Here is a 22,228-nt window from a genome sequence, read left to right as displayed (position 1 = left end):
GGCTGAAGACAAGGAGAATGCAGAATGTGTGGTAGAAGGTAGTTCTAAGTGCCAACTCTGACCACATGACCAGTTAGAGAGATTAGGACTGTAACTGTTGTACTTTCCCCCTATTTTGTTATGAACGTGTGTATACAGAACAAACGTATTCTTTCTTTCCTCTCTTATCCCCTTTCCGTGTGATATAAGATGTACTGACTTTATGTCACAGTATTTAAGTTCCTTCAATTCTGCATTCAAGTACTGAAGGCAGAGAGTGTCAAGAAGAATGAATATCACTCTAGGACTCTACCTCCTCTTTCTGAGGAGGGGCTTAAGTGTATTTTTGATTGTACACTGGATAGCTGAATCACATTAGGTGTAATCACGAGTTCATACTGTCTTTATGTGGAGATCAAGTATGGTTTATGGACATGCCTGTGGGTGCACGTTGACAAGGGGTGAACTCACGATGATTAATTTTATGGTCAACAGGACTGGGACAGAGAGCCAGCCTGTGACCTGGCCAAACATCACTCTGGGTGTTGTCTGTGAGGGCTTCTGGATGAGATTAGCATCTGAATAGCAGGCTGAGTAAAGCATATTGTCCTCCCCTGCAGGGGTGAACAGAGCAAAAAGCGCTGACTGAGAGAGAACTCCTGCCTGATGGCTGAGCCAGACATTGCTCTTTTCTGGCCTTTGGACCTGGGCTGAAACATCAACTCCTCCTGGGTCTCGAACCTGCCAGCTTTCAGACTGGAATTCACACACTGGCTCTGCTGGCTCACAGACCTTCTGACTCAGACGAGCTACAGCTCTCCTGGGCCTCCAGCTTGCGGACGGCACGTCTGGGAACTTCTCAGCCTCTGTCATCATGTGACCCAATTCCTCATAAGGAATCTCTACATCTGTATCTATATACACACACACAATCTCATTGGCTCTGTTTTTCTGGAGACTCCAGACTAATACAGGGTGGATTCAATACCTTCATTTTGCAAATGAATAGAGTAAATGGTTATATTGCCAATATTGCACTTCACTGAGTAGCAGAGTTGGGGTTTATAAGAAGTTTCTATGACTCTAAAAGCTGTGTCCTCTGCATGATAACCACACCCAGGAGGGAGCAAACACTGAAAAGGCCATTTTGTTTCATTTGTAATACTATCATCCTTACTTTACAAAACAGCTACCTTGACTCTGAATTCTAAGCAGGAAGGGTCCACTAGGACACATCAAACCACAGTATTACAGAAGCAAGATTTGCACAGGCTGGCAAACAACTTAAGTTGAAAATCCAAATTCTGATATTGCTGGTGGCTTTATCTATGCTTTCTTGAGTCCCACCTATGTTAATAATTAGTTTTTGAGCCAAAACTCCAGACACCTTTAAAATAAATTTCTGTCAGTGGGAGGGGAAAAAAAAAAGACTGACTTGGAAATCCAAGATAAATATCTAAACACTGAATAAAACTGCAAAAATAGCTCCATACCAACGTCTACAAATAGAGCACATCATTCTGTTTTCTCCATTTCAAGTTAGTCACACTTATACAAACTTCCTATTCTTCCGTCTTTGGAGTAGAAGTTTTTATATTGGAATAAAAAAATTACATTCAGAATTTTCTGTTCCAATGTTTCTAAATAAGAGAGAAAAAAAAAGCAAATCCTTTTCAAATGCAAATTCCAGTCACTGACACTGTGTAACAGCCATCAGTATGCTATAGGTAGGCATTTTAGAAAGAAAGGCATGACAGAAAAATAAGGCCTAACAGAGGAGTCCTTGGACTTATGACTTTCAGATAAGACTATTTGGTTATTTCTCATTTCTGGCCTCACAGGCTCTTTAAACAACCATGAAGACAACAAAATGTTCAGCTTTCAAAGGTCTGGAAAAGGCTAAACATCAGGGCAACGACACTTATTCAGGAGACAGCGATGCTCAAGGAGAGGCCCGATGCACGTCTGCCACCTGCATGTGCGGCTCTGCCTTTTCTTTGAAATTCAAATCATGAAATCCACTATTCCGGGTATCTACTCTCTCTTCTTACTAGGTGAGTGACCTTGAGGAAGGTATTCAAACTTTCTGCGCCTCAGTTTCTCCCATTTGGTGTTTCTGAGAAGGCTAAATTAATTAATACACAGAAAGTACTTAGAACAGTACCTGGCACACGGTGAATTCTCTTAGTACACCAGTCCTGCTCCTTGGCACTTTCCCTCTTCTCTCAACAGATCCACTTTTGTCCCAAAGAAATGAACCTGAGACCATGAGTTTATCCAGGGGATGCTTGCCTGGGTCATCACCCAGAGGTGCTATTTAGCATCCACGGTTGGTGGTGGTTTAGTCGCTAAGTCGTGTCCGACTCTTGCAACCCCATGGACTCTAGCCCACCAGACTCCTCTGTCCATGGGATTCTCCAGGCTAGAATACTGGAGTGGGTTGCCATTCACTTCTCCAGAGGATCTTCCTGACCCAGGAATCAAACCCGGGTCTCCTACATTGCAGGCAGATTCTTCACTGATTGATCTATGAGGGAAGGACTGGTTATTTGTCTATGGGAGGCCCCATACTTGGTTTAGAATTCAACCTGGATTCACAGTGGGAGCCCAAAGAGGGGACTAATTAGTATTAGGCTATATTCTTCACAGATAGCTCTCTACACATGTGGTGAGCCATGACCTGGTCTCTCCTTTAGTAGAAGAGGGGTTTTCCTGGTGTGGGAGATCTGGTTTCGATTCCTGGGTTGGGAAGATCCCCTGGAGAAGGAAATGGCAACCCAGTCCAGTATGCTTCCCTGGAGAATTCCACGGACGGAGGAGCCCGGTGGGCTACAGCCCATGCGGTGGCAAAGAGTCAGACATGACTGAGCAATTAACACTTTCACTTTAGTAGAAGTACTCAAGTATTTCTGCAATGCATTTATACAGCTGCAGTCAGCTAAAATAGTGAAGTCAAATAATGCACAAGGTAGTGATATTTACTTGAAATAGCGTTTTTTTCCTTGGCATGCTGTGTGGCACACAGGATCTTAGTTCCCTAACCAGGGAACTGCATTGGGTGCACAGAGTCTTAACCACTGAACTGCCAGGGAAGTCCTGAAATAGTATTTTTTAACATCTGAATTGAAAAACTATTTATGTGCCTTCCAAAATGTTGCAGTTTGGAAAAATCAAAGAAAACTGAAGAGATGATTTAAAAAAAAAAAAAAAAAACCCAGGAAAAAATGTTTAAAATTTTTTTAAAAAACAATGACTCTCCTTTGCCCAGAAGAAATGACTACAATTTTTGGAATTTAATATTCTCCTCAACATCGCTAAGTAAACACAATGAACAAAGCTCTATAGACTCAGTTCGAAGGGGAAATATATGTCAACATGTTTGGGAGGGGCACTGTTGTAATCATTAAGTCTGGAAGGAGTTTTAAAGAATCCCTGACTCAGGGACCAGAGTTCAAGCCAAGAATTAGAGTTTATCTCTCCCGGGAGCTTGGGAAAACCTGAGGCCCCTGCCCCCTGCCAAGCTCGGAGCACAGCAACCTGTGTGGAGACCGAGTGTGGTCGACCTTGTGCTCAGCCCTGCCTCCTGCAGCGGCGACTGCTTCACTGGTTTAGACGGGTCCAGGACAGGCATCACCGACTCGATGGACGTGAGTCTGAGCAAACTGCGGGAGATGGTGAAGGACAGGGAAGCCTGGCAGGCTGCAGTCCATGGGGTCGCAAAGAGTTGGACACGACTAAGCAACTGAACAACCACAAAGAGACAGGCAACCAGCAAGTGACCAGAGGAGGAGGTGACGGGCCTCCACATCTGGCCACTGGTTCTTGGTAACACCATCTCCCTGTTAAACGTGTTTCCTTATCCACTAAAAAGACACAAAATATATAATAAAAACATGTGAACACGCTACACGAGTAACTGATTTAAAACAATTCCACTACACTGAGTTGACTAAACTAGAAATCAGTAAGGTTTTACTAACAATGGGCAGATAATAAAACTTCAGCATCTCCAGACCCTTAAAATAGTACTCTAGACAGTTACTATGTGTAACGCTCTTTTTTACTTCCCTGTTTCTTTATGGTTAGATATGCATATTTAATATTAAAGTTGTTTTAAGACAAATTTTCTCATTTGATCTGGTTTACTATTCTTTTTTTATTAATAGTTTATAAATAGCTTCTTTATTAGTTTAACTGGCAGATATACTCAAAGGACTCAGAAGAAAAGTGACATTATATTAATAACTGTTTGCCAGGTTAAATCTTTAACCTAGGGAGCTTTGAGTATTTTTTTACATTCCATATTTGGTTAATTTGACACAAATCAGAACTCCCAACTCTAGAACGGCTCAAGTGTATTCAAATTAAGCAGGAAAATACCTAGTCGCTATTGCCTAAGAATTCACAAGCACTGTGCTCCCAAGTCGGGGAGTAAGCAGTATTCAATAGTGTTGCTGTTTAGTCACTTAGTTGCTAAGTCATGTCCAACTCTTTCGTGACCCCATGGACTACAGCCCAGCGGGCTCCTCTGTCCATGGGATTTTCCAAGCAAGAATACTGGGGTGGGATGCCATTTCCTTCTCCAGGTGGTTTACCATTCTTAAATGAAGACATTTACATATTTCCAGGTAAATATACCAGAATCCTGGAATTATAAAGGCTCTGAAGATTACTTCCCTGCCTTATTTTAAAAATAATAAACCCAGGGCACTGAGAGTACGCGCCTTACGTGGCCGAGCTGGAGGGACAGCTCTCTCTCCAGCCTCCCTCCTGGGCTCGTGCCCCTGCCGTGCCTCCATCCCTAGCGCTGAATCAGAATCCTCAGCGGAGTTCTCAGATCAATAAATACTTGTCAAGAATCTCCCAAGACTAACGCTCTGAACCAAGTTTTAATGATACAGGTGTGAGGCTTTGAAAAGCTGAGTGGTAAAGCTCAGACTGTAAACATGAATAAGGGGGTAAAGCAAAATTCTGTTACTGATAAAAGCAAAAACACAAACAGAATTTTGGTCTTGAAGTACGCAAATACCTTCCAGGTGTTTTTCTTCTCTATTCCACCTTAGCGGCTTAATATTAAATCTAAACACGATAAACAAAAGGGCAGGAGGGAGCAGTCGACTTATCTTTTAAAAAAATCTTTAGTCTAAAACTGGTTAACTTACCTCTACATCTGTTTGAAAGTTGAAAAGGTCTATTCTTTGCCAGTTGCTTCCATCCAGGGCTAAGATGTTCCAAGCCTGGGAAGTTGGGAGGGATGAGGGTGAAAAAGAAAAATTTATTGAGACTGTTAAAGTCTTGATTCAACTTTTCTATTTCCAAACACTTATTCTTAATAGATATTAAGGCAATAATCAAATGTGGAATTATGATAATACTGTTATGTAAAATATAAAAGATGACATTTTAATTTTTAACTTTACTTGAGTGAAAACTCATCTTCATTCTAATAAAACTTGATTTTTTTTTAAATTTATTTATTTTTTATTTCTTTTAATTGGAGGCTAATTGCTTTGCATGATTATTTCTTGATTACAAATTTGGTTAATACTCTACCTTGGAAATCTGTGCACATCGGCACAAAGTTACTATATCCAAGAAGGAAAATATTCTAGGAAGAAAGGGGAAAAAGCACAAAAATGAGATGGTATTAACATTTTAGAATATTTATAGTTGAAAGATAACATCTAGTGTGCCATCTGCATATTAATAATTTTTTCAAGATTTCTCAATTCATAATACACAAGTGCACTATAATTTTACCTCACTATTGTGAAATATTAAATGTTTGCACATTCCAAAGTTGTTTGAGAAATATTACACAAATTACCTGAAACCAGAACTCATTAACTTTTATTTCCCTTGTTCTAAATCACAGACATGGGACAGTAGGTCATAACTTGTTCTATTCAAAGACCAATCTCATCCGCCAGACACTGAGCCTAGTGAGAGCAGGCCCCTAGCACAAGTGCAAACTCCCCTTTCGGCAGGAGATGCACCGAACAGGCTCAGGTGCCTGAGGCTCAAATAATACGGCCAAGAAAAGCTCCACGATAAAGCCCACTTGCTTTCTATGTGTTTGTTCACAGGGCAGAAAGATGGAGCTCGTTACCTGGAAAGGTCTATAAATGACCAGTTTTTCCTGAGCAAAAGCCAAGAAGCTCTAGAAGATAGGAAAGATGGGGGAAAAGAAAAGGAGGGAGAAGTAAACCAAAACCCAGAGGACACTGCAGCGTGGCCGGTCGGGGAGCGCCTGGCCTCCTGGCAGCAGTGCTGAGCAACAGCGCCGTGTGATAGCTGCGTGTGCCTCAGCGCTCAGCAGCAACAGCTGACAACAAGAGCCGCTTTCCTGGGAGAGGAAGAGGGAATGGCGATGCAGGCAGGTACAATGGGGTGTCAGTCCCCACAGCACCACAAGTTAAGTAGGACAGTCTGTGCCTGCGGGTGTGGAAAGGGGAGGAGAGAGAGACGGCAAACAGCCACCTATAAAGTTGTAAAAACTCTTCAAAGGTAATTTCAGCGGTGAGTTGAAAATCCACGGGCTTGGGGAAGACAGTAGATCCACAAACCACCAAGGCATTGCAGCTACAATAAAACACCCACGAGCAGCACCACAGGGCTTGTGAAGGTGCAGATACTGTTCTACTATACAGGCTCCTATCATTTTCTAGTGAAAAGCAAAGGAGAGAAGCTAAGGGCTGCCTTAATCTTAAAAGACGCAATGCAACTTTGTACATAGGAAAACGCTGGTGGGGAAAAATGTGTACCAAGTATATATACACATATACAATAAACATATTTCAGGGTGTCTGTACACCGACAGTACATTGCTTCCATGGGGATATGTCTTGCCCCAACTCAAATGTCTGTGTTCTGTGCCATGGGACCATTCCCCCGTGAGCCACAGCTGACCATGAGCCCACGGCAAGGCCAAGGACCAGAGAAAGAGACATGGGAATGCTACAGGAGGATCACGGTTCACAGCAGCGTCCGCTCTGAACTACAAGCTGAAGGGAGAAAGGGCTTAGCCAAGTCTCCCTTGAAAACATTCCTCAACAACGTGCCACCTTGGAGACCGCACACTCTACCACCTCTCAGTTATGATAACGACACTGGTAACTGTGCGCTTGAAAAGTATATGCTAGCCACTGTTTACCTTAGTCATTTAATCGTCACAACAATGCATGAGGTGCTATTGTGCTCTCCATTTTACACATAAGAACACCGAGCACCTCCCAAGGCCACACAGAGAGAAAGAGCAGAGCCAGAATTTGAACCCAGGCAGTGCAGCCTGACAGCCCATGGCCGTGAGGCTACACAAGGCTACAGCAGGATTAGGCTGGATGCTCCTCAACTGCAGTGCGGATGAGGCAGCCTGTGCTGAGTAAGCGTGCTGTGTGGAAACTGCATCTAGAAAAGCTAGACTCACACTAACTCACACAAGATGCTCACACGTTCACACAAGTGAGAGCCAACACAGGTTTACGTTTTTTTTTTTTCTCCCAATTATTTTTATTAGTTGGAGGCTAATTACTTTACAATATTGTAGTGGTTTTTGCCATAGGTTTACGTTCTTATCTCATGCTCACTTCCCAATGCTGCAGTTGCTGAAGAAGCAGACTGCCTTCACTGTTTATCTTATCCTCCCCACATCACGATCATATGTAGCTGCATCTGCACACGTAGGCATGCTACAACTCCAAACTGCCCAGTAAGCCAAATTCCTGAATCATGTTTCAATGAAGAAAATGAATGCCTGGAATGACAGAGTCTGGAACACTGGCCACAGAAACAGAGTTAGGTCAAGGGGGTAAGAGTTTTAAAGAAGAGGTTAAATACTGAATTTGCATCAAACTTCAAAATCTCACATTTTCCATTTTTTAAATGAAAACTTGGGCTTGCTTCCATGAAAAGATAGTTCCTATCAACTTAAATACACAAAGTAACTATGAACAATTTCAAAATTTTTTTTTTTTTTTAAATTGCTTCCTACCTCAAATGTGATAACCACCCTTCATTAGGACAGCACTGAAAGGACACCTTGGTTACAAATACATACATACAGGGTACACAGGAGTGGATGCATTTCTGCCCCACTGGTCTCTCTGCCTCTGTGGCAGTAAGACTGTTCTAATTATGAAGCTTAAAGATCCTGATGTCTAGTAACTTCAGTCCTTCAACTTTTTCTTCATCAAGATTATCGTGGTTATTCTTGGCTACTCTCAGTTTTTGAATTTCTGCTTGTGTTTCAGAATCAGCATATCAAATTTCACAGAAAAAAATTTCTAAAATTTTACTGGGATTATGCTGGATTTATAGACACTCTGGGGAAAATTTTACAGTGGCAAGTCTTCCAACCCACAAACATGATATACTCCACTATTTATTTAGAACTTCTTTACTATCTCATAGTAATTTTTGTATTTCTCCACATAGATGCTGTTCATTTTTAGATTTGCTCTCCCCTCCCAGTTATTTGATGTTGTTACTATTAAAATGGAATTTTTTACTTGTCATTTTCTAATTCTTGCTAGTATATAGTTAATTTTCATATACTACCTTGCATATAGCAACATTTCCAAATTCATTTATATATTCTAAGGATTTTCTACAAACAAAATCAATACACTTGAGAATAATGGAAATTTTCTTTCTTCCTTTTCAATGATCATACTTTTATCCTTTTTCCTGCCTTACTGAAGTGACTGTGATTGTCTCTAGTACCAACAATGGTAATCAAACACAACTTTTTCTCATTCCCATCTCAGAAAAAGCTGTCATTCTTTAATCATTCATTACTAGATGATTATTACAGGGCTTCCCCTTACCTTTTCAATTTTCTAAAGTTACTCTGTTATGCCCTATAAAACATGTTTTGCACATGTATAAAATACATGGTTTTAACAGCATTTAACATATGTTTATTTCCTCTTTTAAAAATTTATTAAATACAAAAGCAGATAGTAGATTTCCCATATATTACTGCCATTGTGAGAAAGATACACGCAGAGACACAGCTTCCCCTACTACTAACAGCCTGCATTAGTGTGGTAACAATACAATTCATGAATTTATATTGATATATGGTCATTAACTACAGTTCATAGTTTATGACAAAGTTCACTCTCTGTACTGTACAGTTCTATGGCTTTTGACAAATGCGTGATGAAGTACACCCACCACTATAGTACCAAGTAGAACAGTTTACCCCTAAAAACCACCTGCGCTTGTCCTGCGAATCCCACCCATCTTCTTCATGAATCTTTGGCAACCACTAGTCCTTTCAGTGCCGCCACAGCCTTGCCTTTTCCAGAGTGTCATATAACTGGACTCACACAGTATTTAACTGTTCAGATCAGCTTTCTTCATCATGCATATGTCTCTTTTAGTCAGACAACAGCTAATCGCTTTTTATTCCTGAACAATATTCCACTGTATGGCTGTATCATTGTTTATCCACACATTTATATAAGGACATCCTGGTTTCTTCCAGTTTTAAATGATTATGAATAATATGGCTATAAATACGTGTATACAGGTGAATGTTCTCCACTCAGTTGGAGCATAAGTGCTAGATCTGTAAATTTACGCTTAGCTATGTAAGAGACTGCCAAACTGTCTTCCAAAGTTGCTATATGGTTTTGAATCACCAGCAATGAAGGAGTTCCTGTTGCTCTGAATCTTGCCAACATCTGATAGGTTTTTAAATTTTACCATTCTATGACATGTACAGCAATATCTCATTTTATTTTAGCTTTCAATTCCCGAATGATATTATGATATTAAGCATCTTTTCAGATGCTCATTGCATCTGTTTATCTTCTCTGGTGAGGTACCTGTTCAGATGTTTTGCCCCTTCTTTAAATTGGTTATTTCCTTATTGGAGTTTAACTGCTCTTGGTATATTGTGGACATCAGTCCTTTATCATATAGTCTTTGCAAATATTTTCTCTCAAACTGTGGCTTGCATTTTCATTCTATTAACAATGTCCTTCTCAGGGAAGTTTTAATGAAGTTCAACTTATCAATTTTGTCTTTCATGGATCATGCTTTTGATATTGTAGCTAGAACTCACTGTCAAACCAAAGGTCACCCACATATTCTCCGATGCTTCCTTCTAGAAGTTTGACAGTTTCAGGTTTCACATTTAGACTCATGATTCACTTTGAGTTGATTTTGTGAAAGCTGTAAGGTCTATTATTCCAATGCCATTTGTTGAAAAGAAAGATGTATTTTCTCCATTAAATTGATTTTTCTCCTTTGTCAAAGATCAGTTGACTTTGGTGGCTCAATTTCTGGGCTCTGTATTCTGTTCCATCGATCTGTTTATTCTTTCACCAATACCACACTGAACTGATTACTAAAGCTTTAAACTAAGTCTTTGTAGGTCAGTAGTGTTAGTCCTCAAGCTTTGTTCTTCAGGAGTATATTGGCCTTTCAGAGTCTTTTGCCTCTCTGTATAAAGTTTAAAATGGATTTGTCAATACCCACAAAATAACTCAGTGGTATTTTATCAGAATTGTATTGATTCTATAGATCAATTTGGGAAGAACTGACATTTTAACAATATTGAGCCTTCTTATCTGTGAATATGTAACATCTCTTCAATTCTTCAAACCTCCTTTGATTTCTTTCACTGGAGTTTTGGCGTTTTCATCATATAGATTTTTTGACAGATTTATACTCAAATATTTCATTTTTGAGTCTAATATAAATGGTATTGGTTTTAATTTCAATTTGGAGTTGTTCACTGTTGCTAAACAAGATGAGAAATAGCAATAGCAAAGTAGTTATCTTTTGCATATTAACCTTGTATTCTGCAATGTTATATAACTGCTTATTAATTACAGGAATATTTTGTCAATTGTTTGGAATTTTCTATGTATACAACCATGTCATCTACAAACAAATCAGCTTTATTTCTTACTTCCCAATGTATACCTTTTCTTTTCTTATCTAATTATATTAGGTAGGATTTCCAGTAGTACTATGATGAACAGGAATGGTAAGAAGGGACATCATTTTCTGATTTCTGATCTTAGGTGTAAAGCATCCAGTTTTTCACTATTAAATATAGTGTCAGCTTGAAGGGTTGTTGTATAAATATTCTTGAGGAAATTCCCCTCTATTTCTGGTATTATGAGAGTTTTAATCATGAATGAGGGTTAAAATTTACCAAATACTTTTTCTGCATCTACTGATACGACCATATGATTTTTTTGTTAGATCATAAATGTGATAGATTATCTTGATTTTTGAATGTTGAAGAATCCTCGCATGCCTGAAATAAATCCCACCTGATTATAGCACATAATTCATTTTATACATTGTTCAATTTACTTGCTAATATTTTGGTGAAGACTTTTGCATCTACATTCATGAGAGAAATTGTTCTGTACTTTTCTTTTCAAAACACTTTTTGTCTATTTTCATTTTCGCTGCGCTGGGCCTTCTTGCACAAGGGCCTTTTCCAGTTGCGGCAAGTGGGGGCTCCCTCCTAGCTGTGCTGTGCGGGCTTCTCATTGAGGGGGCTTCTCTTATTGCAGAGCAAGTTTTGGGAGTGCAGCCTCAGTGGATGCGGTGCACAGGCATAGGTGCCCTGCGGCACGTGGGACCTTTCTGGACCAGGGATTGAACCCACGTCCCCTGCACTGGCAGGCAGATTCTTAACCACTGGACCACAGGGAAGTCCTGTACTTTTCCTTTCTGTAAATTTTTATCTGGTTTTAGTATTAGGCTAATGCCAGCTTCACAGAATGAGTTAGGAATTATTCTGCTCCTATTTATGACAATGTTGAGAATTGGTATCATTTCTTGTGTTCAGTAGTGTTCACCAATGAAACCATCCGGGGCTGATATGGTAATTACGTATGTGTAATTATATCTAAAATACTTTAGAGTACATTGCAGACAAAATGTTCATTTACCCCTAAGATACTAAAATATTTCCTAAAAACAAGGTCATTTTCTTTTTCAAAAACACAATAGAGTTAACAAAGCAGGGAAATTAACATGGATACAACACTATAATCTATAGACAGTATTAAAAAAAAACTGTTAATTGTCCCATTAATGGCCCTTAAAAGAAAATCTTTGTTTTCCTGGCCCAGGATCACACACTGCACTTATCTGTCACAGTTCTTCAGTCGCTTCTAATCTGAAACACTTTCTCAGTTTTTATCTTTCATGACTTTGCTATTTTTGAAGCATAAAGGTCTCTGTAGAATGTCCTGCTGTGTAGCTAATGTTTCCTCATGATCATACCCAAGTTACACACCGCTGTGAGGAATGCGACAGCAGTGACACTGTGCTCTTGGGCACCACATCAGGAGGCATCTGGTGTCCTTTGTCCTGTTACTGGTGATGCCTACTTCCATCATTTGGTCATGGTTTCTGCCAGAGTGCCCTATTATAAAGTTACCATTTTCCCCTTTGTAATTAATATGTATCTTGTGGGAGATTATTTGAAATTATGAACATATTTTGCTCTCCAAATGTCATACCTTCACATATCTCATTATTTTGAAAACTGGTAAATTAAGAGAAAGAATGTCAAGCAACTTTCCTGCCTTTCCTACATAAACTATAGCACTGTGCAATCAAACAGAAGTGAAAGTAATACTTTATAAAAGCATTCCAATTAATAAATGAAGAAAAAGAATCAGAGTATCATCATTTTGTAACCCCAGTAAGTTAATAATCTAGGCAGTAAGCATACACAAATGTTCAGTTCAGTTCATCGCTCAGTCATGTATGACTTTTTGCAACCCCATGAATCGCAGCATGCCAGGCCTCCCTGTCCATCACCAAATCCCAGATTTACTCAAACTCATGTCCATCAAGTCGGTGATGCCTTCCAGCCATCTCATCCTCTGTCGTCCCCTTCTCCTCCTGCCCCCAATCCCGCCCAGAAACTCTTCGCATCAGGTGGCCAAGGGATTGGCATTTCAGCTTCAGCATCAGTCCTTCCAATGAACACCCAGGACCAATCTCCTTTAGGATGGACTGAATGGATCTCCTTGCAGTCCAAGGGACTCTCAAGAGTTCTCCAACATCACAGTTCAAAAGCATCAATTCTTTGGTGCTCAGCTTTCTTCACAGACCAACTCTCACATCCATACATGACCACTGGAAAAACCATAGCCTTGACTAGACTGTGTTGACAAAGGAATGTCTAGTTCCTTTGTTGACAAAGGAATGTCTCTGCTTTTTAATAGGCTATCTAGGTTGGTCATAACTTTCCTTCCAAGGAGTAAGTGTCTTTTAATTTCATGGCTGCAGTCACCATCTGCAGTGACTTTGGAGCCCAAAAACATAAAGTCTGCCACTGTTTCCCATGAAGTGATGGGACCAGATGGCATGATCTTAGTTTTCTGAATGTTGAGCTTTAAGCCAACTTTTTCACTCTCCTCCATCACTTTCACCAAGAGGCTCTTTAGTTCTTCTTCACTTTCTGCCATAAGGGTGGTGTCATCTGCATATCTGAGGTTATTGATATTTCTCCTGGCAATCTTGACTCCAGCTTGTGCTTCCTCCAGCCCAGCGTTTCTCCTGATGTACTCTGCACGTAAGTAAAATAAGCAGGGTGACAATGTACAGCCTTGACGTACTCCTTTTCCTATTTGGAACCAATCTGTTGTTCCATGTCCAGTTCTAACTGTTGCTTCCTGACCTGCATACAGGTTTCTCAAGAGGCATGCCAGGTGATCTGGTATTTCCATCTCTTTCAGAATTTTCCACAGTTTATTGTGATCCACAAGGGGACTAGATCTGATAGACAGAGTGCCTAATGAACTATGGATGGAGGTTCGTGACATTGTACAAGAGACAGGGATTAAGACCATCCCATGGAAAAGAAATGCAAAAAAGCAAAATGGCTGTCTGAGGAGGGCTTACAAATAGCTGTGAAAAGAAGAGAAGTGAAAAGCAAAGGAGAAAAGGAAAGATATTCCCCATTTGAATGCAGAATTCCAAAGAACAGCAAGGAGAGATAAGAAAGCCTTCCTCAGTGATCAATGCAAAGAAATAGAGGAAAACAACAGAATGGGAAAGACTAGAGATCTCTTCAAAAAAATCAGAGATACCAAGGGAACATTTCATGCAAAGATGGGTTTGATAAAGGACAGAAATGGTATGGACCTAACAGAAGCAGAAGATATTAAGAACAGGTGGCAAGAATACACAGAAGAACTGTACAAAAAAGATCTTCACAACCTAGATAATCACGATGGTGTGATCACTCACCTAGAGCCAGAATCCTGGAATGTGAAGTCAAGTGGGCCTTAGAAAGCATCACTATGAACAAAGCTAGTGGAGGTGATGGAATTCCAGCTGAGCTATTTTAAATCCTGAAAGAAGATAATGTGAAAGTGCTGCACTCAATATGCCAGCAAATTTGGAAAATTCAACAGTGGCCACAGGACTGGAAAAGGTCAACTTGCATTCCAATCCCAAAGAAAGGCAATCCCAAAGAATGCTCAAACTACCACACAATTGCACTCATCTCACACGCTAGTAAAGTAACGCTCAAAATTCTCCAAGCCAGGCTTCGGCAATACGTGAACCATGAACTTTCAGACGTTCAAGCTGGTTTTAGAAAAGGCAGAGGAACCACAAATCAAATTGCCAACATCCGCTGGATCCGCTGGATCATCGAAAAACCAAGAGAGTTCCAGAAAAACATCTATTTCTGCTTTATTGACTATGCCAAAGCCTTTGACTGTGTGGATCACACAAATGTTAGCGACTGACAAAAAAAGAAAATCAGAAAGTGCGTGATTCCTAATAATAGAACACACCGCCACACAGTCTCACACACACCACATAATCAAAGGGACTGAACCTGAATCTGAACAAACCTCTGATCCTGCTGTCAATTTCCAAGAAATAAAAATGACGGAAACATGTTGAAAATCCACCATGAGGATGCAATTAGCAAAACCCAGATGGTGCAAACTGCTACATGTCAAATAACCCAAGATATTCAACAGAAAAAAATGTATGGAACAGAAAAGAGACAGACAAGAAACCTGTTGATTATCAGACACTTGAAGATTTATTAAATGGGCAAGACTAGCTTTTTCCCAACCCCAGCTCAGTCTGATGGCTTCCACAAAGAAGGGTGACAAGAAAAAAGCAGGGCTGGTCTGCCATCAATGAGGTGGTGGCCAGAGGATATACTATCAATATTCACAAGCACATCCATGGAATGGGTCTTCAGAAGCATGACCCTCGGTCACTCAAAGAAACCCAGAAACCTGCCATGAAGGAGACGGGAACTCCACACGTACACGTTAACACCAGGTTCAATAAAGCTCTGGGCCAAAGGAATAAGGAATGTCCCACACTGCATGCATGTTGCGGCTGTCCAGAGAACATAATGAAGATGCAGATTCAACAAACAGGCTCTATACCGCGGCTACTATGTTATCTGTCACCACTTTTTAAAATCTAGACACAGTAACTGTGGATGAGAACTAACTGCTGATTATCGAATGACATTACAGATCCACCAAAGAAAACCAAACAAATGAGCAAGACTAAACCATAATAATGAGGGATGCACATACGGGTGATAAATCTAGAGAGAAATGAAACAGCGTGACAGCTATAAAAGTGTTACTCCTGGAGAGAGAAGTGGTCACGATTTGGGTGGGGAATGGAAGTGCTTCTTTGGTGACTGAAAAAGTTTTATTTATTGACCAAGGTAATGGCTACTAGGGTCTTTGTCTAATAATTGTGTTCTGTATGGTTCTCTAACTATATATTATACAATAAAAAATGTCTTAAGAAAAAATGATACATGTCAAAGAAGCATTTATCAAACTGATAAATATTTGAAACTGAATAGTAAACACACAAACAAAAAACACTAAACTTCAAAACTTATGTAATTCAACAAAAATAGAGCTTTGAGACTACTGCCCAAAGAATTTACCTATTACAAGATAAGCGAGCTGAAAATTAATGACCTAAATGCCCAAATTATGGAAGCTAAAGAAAACAACAATTCGCCCAAAGAAAGGAAAAAAAGGGGGGCAGGATTTAAAAACTAGAAGGGAAATTTATTTTAAAAAAAGAAAAAGTAGAAAAAATACACCAAGGTCATCAAAAAGACAAAACAAGTGTTGCTGAGGGTGTGGGGAAAAGGGAACCTTTGTACACTGTTGGCAGGAATGTAAAGTAGTTCAGCCACCTCAGAAAACAATATGAAAGGTTCCTGGAAAAATTTTAATTACCATATGATCCAGCAATTCCATTTCTGAACATATGAAATGAACACGGGATACTGAAGAAATACATGCACTCCCACATTTACTGCGGCATCATTCACTATAGCCGAGATACAGAAGCAACCTAAGTGCCTGTCAGCAGACTAACAGATAAAGATGTGGCATGTGGACACAGCAGAATATTATTCAGCCATGAGAAAGAAGAAAATCTTGCCATTTGTGACAACGCCGTTTCTGAGGACACTGCTAAGATAAGTCAGAGAAAGGCAAACACTACAATATCACTTACATGTGGGCCCAAAATGAAAGCCAAACTCACAAAAAGACGTGGCTACCAGGGTCTGGGGGTGAGGGAATAGAAGAGATAGTGTTTTAAGGGTACAAATTTGCAACTAGTATATAAATAAGTCCTAGAGATCTAATAATCAATATAGTGATTATAGATAACAACACTGTAATAAAACACCAAACTTTCTAAGAGACTAGATCTTAATTATTCCCCCCAAATAAATGGTAGTTACATGATGTGCAGAGGCGCTAGCTAACACTACAATGGCAATCACTACAATATATGAGTGGACCCATCAACATCCATGGCAGTTCCTCAAAAATTAACAATACAACTGCCGTATGGTGCAGCAATTCTACTTGGGGATACTCATCTGGAGAAAATGAAAGCATGACTGGACCCAAAGATATACACACTACCATGTTCACTGCATCATTACTTAAAATAGCTAAGATACAGAATCAAGTTAACGGCCTGACTATCAATGGATGAACGACTTAAAAAATGTGGGAACTTCGCTCATGATCAGTGGCTAAGACTCCATAATCCCAATGCAGGGGGCCCGGGTTTGATCCCTGGTCAGGGACCTAGATCCCACATGCCATAACAAGAAGAGATTCTGTGTGCCACAACTAAGACCCAGCACAGCCAAAGAAGTAAAACAAATAAAAAATGTGAGATGTGGTATTATATATGAAAATTACTCACCAATAAAAAAGAACGAAAACTGCCATTTGTGACAACACAGACAGACCTGGGTATTCTGCTAAGTGAAATAAGTCACACAGAGAAAAACAAATACCTTATGATCTCACTTATATGTGGAATCTTAAAAGAAAAAAACACCTGAGCTCAAAGATACAGAGAACAGATTTGTGGTTGCCAGAGGTGCAGGAGTGAGCAAAATGGGTGGATGGGGTCAAAAGGTACAATTCCAGTTACAAAGTAAATGTTATGGGGATGTAATACACAGCATGGTAATTATAGGTAATAATACTGTATTCCATATTTAAAAGTTGCTAAGAGAGTAAATCTTAAAAGTTTTCATCATAAGAAAAAAGTTTTGTAACTGTGTGGTGACAGATGTCAACTAGACAGTGTGGTGATCATTTTGCAGTATGTGCAAATATCAAATCATTACATTGTACACCTGTGTCAACTATATATATATATATATATATATATAAAACCTCAATTTTTTTAAAGATAAGATTTACTGTGTTATGCAACATAAAGTCCAGGACAAACACAAGAAATTGTAAGTGTGTAAAGAACCTATACACACACTCAAGAAACAGAGAACACAGTCCTGAACTTAGAGAAAGCCTTAGGCTGAACTACGCAAAAGACGGGGTGAACAAAAGACTGGCACCTTCTCTACAAATAACAAATACTGAAGAAAAAAAAAAAAACAAATACTGGAGAGGGTGTGGAGAAAACAGAACCCTCCTACACTGCTGGTGGAAATGTAAGTTGGTGCAGCTACAGTGGAAAACTGTGTGGAAGTAGAAGGAGCATATGATCCAGCAATCCTAGTCCTGGGCATATATCCAGACAAAACTATAATTCAAAAAGATACATGTACCCTATGTCCACAGCAGTACCGTGCACAACAACCAAGAAATGAAAACAACCTGAATTATGTCCACTGACAGATGAACGGGTAAAGAAGATGTGGTACATATATACAGAGAAATACTAGTCAGCAATAAAAAAAGAATGAAATAATGCCATTCGCCATAACATGGATGCAAATACAGACTACCAAACTGAGTCAGAAAGAGGAAGACAAATACCACATGATATCACATACGTGGAATCGAATATTTGACACAAATGAACCTATATATGATGAGACAGCAGCAGAATCGGGGACACAGAGAACAGACTCGTGGTTGCCGGGGGGAGATGGGTGGGAGAGGGTTAGATCAGGAGTGCGGGATCAGCACATGCGAACTAGCACACACAGAACGGATAAGCAGCAAGGCCCCCCTGCGAAGCAGGGGTAACTCTAGTCAACATCCTGTGATAAACCACAATGAAAAGAATGTGAAAAAGAATGTACATACTCTTTTCTATTATGTTTTATCATTCCCCTGGAGGAGGAAATGCCAACCCACTCTGATATTCTTGCGTGGATCATCTCATGGACAGAGAAGCCTGGCAGGCTACAGTCTGTGGTGCTGCAAAGAGTTGGATACAACTGAATACATACACACACACACACACATATAAATATATATAAACTGAATATACACACACACACACACATATAATAAACTGAATATATATACACACACACACATATATAATAAACTGAATACACACACACACATATATAATAAACTGAATATATACACACACACATATATAATAAATTGAATATACACACACACATATAATAAATTGAATATATGTATACACACACATATATATAATAAACTGAATATATATATACACACACATATATAATAAACTGAATATATATATACACACACATATATAATAAACTGAATATATATATACACACACACATATATATAATAAACTGAATATATACACACACACATATATATATAATAAATGGAATATATATATACGCACATATAATAAACTGCATATATATACACACACACATATAATAAACTGAATATATATATACACACATATATAATAAACTGAATATATATATACACACACACATATATATAATAAACTGAATATATATATACGCACACATATATATAATAAACTGAATATATATATACACACACACATATATATAATAAACTGAATATATATACATACACATATATATAATAAACTGAATATATATATACACACACATATATAATAAACTGAATATATATATACACACACATATATAATAAACTGAATATATATATACACACATATAATAAACTGCATATATATACACACACATATATATAATAAACTGTATATATACACACACATATACAATAAACTGAATATATATATACACACACACATATATAATAAACTGAATGTATATATACACACACATATATATAATAAACTGAATGTCTTTGCTGCACAGCAGTCATTAACACAACACTGTAGTTCAACTACACATCAACAAAAAATAAATTAAGACTGGCACTTTCAAGAAAGCAGAATGACTATGGGAGAGAACAAATTAAATGACATTTTCAGGGACTGGAAGTAAATCAGCTATCAGAGTTTACAAGAAAGTTGGAAAAGAGAGAGAGATGAAATACAGTAAGAAATAGTAAGTGGAAAGTTCTGGGAGAATAAGTCTTAACAATTTACGTGGACTTTACACTAAAGGCAACAGAGAAAGTTTTTTTTTTTTTTGAGAGAAAGTTTTAAGTAGGAGATAAGCAAAATTAGTAAGATAAAAAAGAAATTAAAAATAGAAAACTGCAATAATAATCATAGTGAATAAAATACTCATTTTAATCATTAAAACCCCCAATCGTCCTCTTACAAAGATTACTGAGACATTACTTGAAAAAACTGGATCAAAGAATGTAGGGGCTACAGTAATATTAAGAACAAGAATGGGGGTGCTTCCTTGGTGGTTCAGTGGCTAAGAATCTCCTTGCAATGCAGGGGCCACTGACTCGATCCCTGGTCCAGGAAGACCCCAGCGCTTCGGAGCAACTGAGCAAGTGCACCACAACTGGGCCCATGCTCTGGAGCCCTTGAGCCACAGCTTCTGAGCCCACTGGCCACAACTACTGAAGCCCACGCACCTAGAGCCTGTGCTCCGCAAGGAGAGAAGCCACAGCAGTAAGCCCACACACCGCAGCGGGACAAAAGCCTCCTGCTCTCCACAACTAGAGACGGCCCGTGAGCAGCAACAAAGACCAACGCAGACTGCAAATAAATAAAAGCAGGAAAGGGAAAGAAAACTCCTACAAACCAATAATAAACAGTAGGCAAAACAGTGTTTTTTTTTACAGGCAGTAGGCAAAAAATATATACATACATCTCACCCAAGAAAAAACACATGTGAGAGACAAACTATAAACACATGCTCAACATCATTAGAATTCAGGGAAATTCAAATCAACAGCAGAATGAGATGTCAGTCTACACTTAAGACACACACAGCATTTAAAACTGGAAAAGAACAACTCAACTGAGTCTCTTATCCATTGTCTGTATGAATGCAAACTAATAAGACCACTTTGGAAAAACAAATATTACTATATGAAGTTAAATATTTTTACAGCCTGAGAGGGTAACAGGCAGAAAGGCTAAGGGGTCTCCAAACGGAAGAAATAGGCTGCAAGTGTCAGATGTTTTTATCTCTCTCTTAAGTGGCAGGAGGAAACAAACTACAAGTATCAGATGTTTTTCCCTTCTCTATATATAATTAAAAGGAAGGTTCTCTTAAAATTCTGTGTTACCATGAAGACACCTGGTTTCACCTGAACTTTTCTCAAACCTTGAGCTAACCAATGCATTTTTCTTATAGAAATGTTTTTCTTAAGCTATGTTAATGAACTATGTATTTACCGTAGTCTTTCTTCAAGTCTGTTCCTCTTAAGACACAAAACCAATAAGGGCTCAACAAGTCAGTATGTTTTACTCATACATTGTTCTCCTGATCTGTGTTAATGAAACTATGTATTTACTACATATTTATTTCAGTTCAGTTTAGTTCAGTCGCTCAGTCGTGTCTGACTCTCTGCGACCCCATGAATCACAGCACGCCAGGCCTCCCTGTCCATCACCAACTCCCGGAGTTTACTCAAACTCATGTCCATCGAGTCGGTGATGCCATCCATCCATCTCATCCTCTGTCGTCCCCTTCTCCTCCTGCCCCCAACCCCTCCCAGGGTCTTTTCCAATGAGTCAACTCTTCCCATGAGGTGGCCAAAGTATTGGCATTTCAGTTTCAGCATCAGTCCTTCCAATGAACACCCAGGACTGATCTCCTTGCAGTCCAAGGGACTCTCAAGAATCTTCTCCAACACCACAGTTCAAAAGTATCAATTCTTCAGTGCTCAGCTTTCTTCACAGTCCAACTCTCACATCACACATGACCACTGGAAAAAACACAGCCTTGACTAGAAGGACCTTTGTTGGCAAAGTAATGTCTTTGCTTTTAATATGCTATCTAGGTTGGTCATAACTTTCCTTCCAAGGAGTAAGCGTCTTTTAATTTCATGGCTGCAATCACCATCTGCAGTGATTTAGGAGCCCAAAAAAATGAAGTCTGACTCTGTTTCCACTGTATATTTACTTGGAAACTATATATTTACTAGGAAACCTGCCTTTCTTCAAGGTTCATGTCAATTGTTTTATGGCCCGGGATGACTCACCTTGTGCCAATGTTATCTCAAAACGCATGTTGTGAGTGAGCGGCCTGGTGCCACTCTGAGTTTTGAGACATCCCCTTTCTCTAATTAGCAGCCTGCTGATAGGTATATAACACATTGCTAAAGGCTAGCGGGGGGGCACTCTCTCTACCCTCTTCTGATGTCTATGTCAGAAGCTTTCTCTATCTCTTTTATACTTTAAAAAAACTTCCCTACACAAAAGCTCTGAGCGATCAAGCCTCGTCACTGGCCTGGGGTTGAATTCCTCTCCTCCGGAGCCCAAGAATCCTGGCGTCTTTCACAGCTCAATAACAACCTTTCAAGCCAATGACCTCTAGCAATTCAACTCAATATATTTATTGACCATTTGTATTTCCTCTTTGATCAGACCCTCTTCA

General features: G+C 39.2%; 1 protein-coding gene and 1 pseudogene across 9 annotated transcripts in view; one reads left to right on the top strand and one right to left on the bottom strand.

Annotated features, from left to right (window-relative positions):
* Positions 1–22,228, bottom strand: part of FBXL2 (F-box and leucine rich repeat protein 2) — an 83,876-nt gene that overhangs the window by 37,342 nt on the left and 24,306 nt on the right. For 7 of the 9 annotated variants that reach the window (XR_010662940.1, XR_010662941.1, XM_065932936.1 and 4 more), the window contains 2 exons: positions 5,533–5,587; positions 5,142–5,216 (listed from right to left, as the gene is read on the bottom strand). Coding sequence is in view for 4 of the 9 variants with exons in the window: in XM_065932936.1 (XP_065789008.1) it covers positions 5,142–5,216; positions 5,533–5,587 (130 nt within the window). In the remaining 5 variants the exon portion in view is untranslated. The remainder of the gene's footprint in view (positions 1–5,141; positions 5,217–5,532; positions 5,588–22,228) is intronic. The other 2 variants (XM_065932940.1, XM_065932941.1) reach the window with 1 other exon arrangement.
* Positions 6,890–15,456, top strand: LOC136166323 (large ribosomal subunit protein eL31-like; annotated as a pseudogene).

Source organism: Muntiacus reevesi, chromosome 4, assembly GCF_963930625.1.
Source record: "Muntiacus reevesi chromosome 4, mMunRee1.1, whole genome shotgun sequence".
NCBI classification, from domain to species: domain Eukaryota; kingdom Metazoa; phylum Chordata; class Mammalia; order Artiodactyla; family Cervidae; genus Muntiacus; species Muntiacus reevesi.
Note: the sequence above shows the minus strand (reverse complement) of the source record. Positions and strands in the feature narration are given on the sequence as shown.